The 2292-nt window shown below is 33.0% G+C and overlaps 1 protein-coding gene across 1 annotated transcript; it reads right to left on the bottom strand.

Moving 5' to 3' along the window:
* Window positions 1-979: 979 nt before the first annotated feature.
* Window positions 980-1927, bottom strand: LOC113177465 (olfactory receptor 6C6-like). Its single transcript, XM_026381995.2, has one exon. The coding sequence runs from the start codon at window positions 1922-1924 to the stop codon at window positions 980-982; it is 945 nt and encodes a 314-aa protein (XP_026237780.2). The 5' UTR covers window positions 1925-1927.
* Between the last annotated feature and the right edge of the window lie 365 nt (window positions 1928-2292).

Consider the following 2292-nt stretch of genomic DNA (forward strand, 5'->3'; position numbering starts at 1 on the left):
TAGCTGGTCTCTATAAAATATTTGGAAATTACTGATTCATTAGGTATAATCCCAAAACAGTATTCTGGCTAATAGTCCCTTTTATGTTTTAATCTTTCCACCTCTTTAATTATTGTTGTCTCTACCTGCATCAACATATCACTTAGCACATTCTTAAATTCTTCACAAACTCAAGTGTTATCCTTTGCTGAGTGGTAAACTGCTCCAATAGCATATATTTACTGAATGAGAGAAATGTTTTCATTTCTCCTACATTACATATGGAGAAACAAAGGCAAGAAAAGTTTCCATGTTCTATGCAGTGTCCCAGAGAGTGTTTGGTAAAACATTTACTGAACCAAATTAAGTATCTCAAAATCCTATTCAAAAAAGTAGTCTTACTGTCCACAAATGCATATAGTTACCAAACAACCCTATGTTATTGGCACATAATTACACCTCAGTCTTCTTACATATACTTTTTCATATAAGCAGAAAAATTACTTTCTTCTGGAAGTTATTCCTTGTCTTTTAAATTCCACAGAAGTAATCTTATCTATACCATAATATTTTTGTAGACATTTATTATATCACTAATTACACACTGTGTTTGTGACCTTTGGGAAATGAAAAAATTATTAAAACTAAGGATTGTACTTTATTCAATGTCTGGAACCAGATAGCTATTCAATAAATACACATTGAATTAATTAGTGAATTATATACATCAAGTTACACTTATACAAAGTTCAAAGTAATGTTTGGGGGAACCTACTACTTTATAAGATGTTAATGGCAATTCAGATTTGAAAATTGTAGGATGTTACCACATAGAGTTAAAAGCTTCGTGAGAAGGAATAAAATGAAAAGTGGAATACAGAGTTAAGAATTTTCTAGAGACTCTCCTTCATGATGGAACTATGAGATAGAAAAACATGATCATAACAAATGAACGAAACTGGTTTTCAGTTTTAAAAGTAAGTTTGTAATTTTTATCATGTTAATTTTTATTCTTTGAAAAACATAAAATCTTGTGTAATACATCCCAGAAGACTTCTTTCACCTGCTGATTCCTTAGAGTATAGATAAAGGGATTTAGTAAAGGGGCAATTGAGGTATACAGCAAAGCTACACCTTTAGATACAGTCACTCTTTCTTTTGCCGATGGCTTTATATACATAAAGATACAGCTACCATATGTCATGGAGACCACAATCATGTGGGAAGTACAGGTGGAGAAAGCTTTGGTCCTTTGCTGTGCAGAAGGGAATTTCAGAATGGTTCTAACGATGCAAGCATAAGAGAGAATCACTAATACCAACGTGATCGCAAGTGTCAGCACAGCTAAGACTAAAGACATCATTTCAAGGACATGTGTGTCTGTGCAAGAGATCTGTAGGATAGGAGATGTTTCACACATAAAGTGATCAATGATTCTGGAAGCACAGAAATCCAGCTTGAGTCCCATGACCAAAGGGGGAAAGATGATTAAGAATCCGGTTGCCCAGGAGCTGAGCACCAGTAGGTAGCACACTCTGCTGTTCATAATGACTGGGTAATGGAGAGGTTTGCAGATGGCGACATAGCGGTCATAGGACATGGCAGTCAAGAGATAAAACTCTGTAACTCCTAGTAAAAGGATAAAAAATAATTGCGCTGCACAGTTATTGTAAGAAATGGTTTTGTCTCCATTCACAATGGTTATCAAGAATCTGGGAATACACACTGTTGTGAATATGACTTCCAAAAAGGAGAAATTACGGAGAAAGAAATACATGGGAGTCTTGAGGCGGGAATCCAGTAGAGTGAGAAGGATAATGATTAAGTTCCCTGTTAGGCTCAATGAGTAGTTAAGAAATAAAAACAGAAAAATCACAATTTGCAATTGTGGATCATCTGTCAGTCCTAATAGAATGAAGTCCATTTCCATTGATTGGTTCTTCATTTCTTTCTTGTGAAACTTATCAAATCTGTATAGGAAAAGGAAAAAAAAAAATACATGTGCATTAGAATATACACACAACACACACATACACAAAAGAAGAGATGGATATAAATTCTCAAATTTATTCATTTGAAATATTATTTTCTAGCCCAAAATATCAAATGACATGAAATTAAATGGTATAGGTTAATTCAAATTTCCCCTACTCTTTCTTTAATTAATTTTCCCAAAAATTTGAATAATATATATTTTTGTTAATATGCACTTAAGCTTATCACTTACAAATAATCTCCTATCTGCACATATAAATTATGTATTAATTATTTAAAATTTATTTTATAGTACTTTTATCAAACTACCCCAGTAGT

The sequence above is a fragment of the Urocitellus parryii genome, chromosome 5 (assembly GCF_045843805.1).
Source record: "Urocitellus parryii isolate mUroPar1 chromosome 5, mUroPar1.hap1, whole genome shotgun sequence".
NCBI classification, from domain to species: Eukaryota; Metazoa; Chordata; class Mammalia; order Rodentia; family Sciuridae; genus Urocitellus; species Urocitellus parryii.

Coding starts and splice junctions, on each gene's coding strand:
- LOC113177465 (XM_026381995.2), bottom strand. CDS start 1,924: ATGAAGAACCAATCAATGGAAATGGACTTCATTCTATTAGGACTGACA.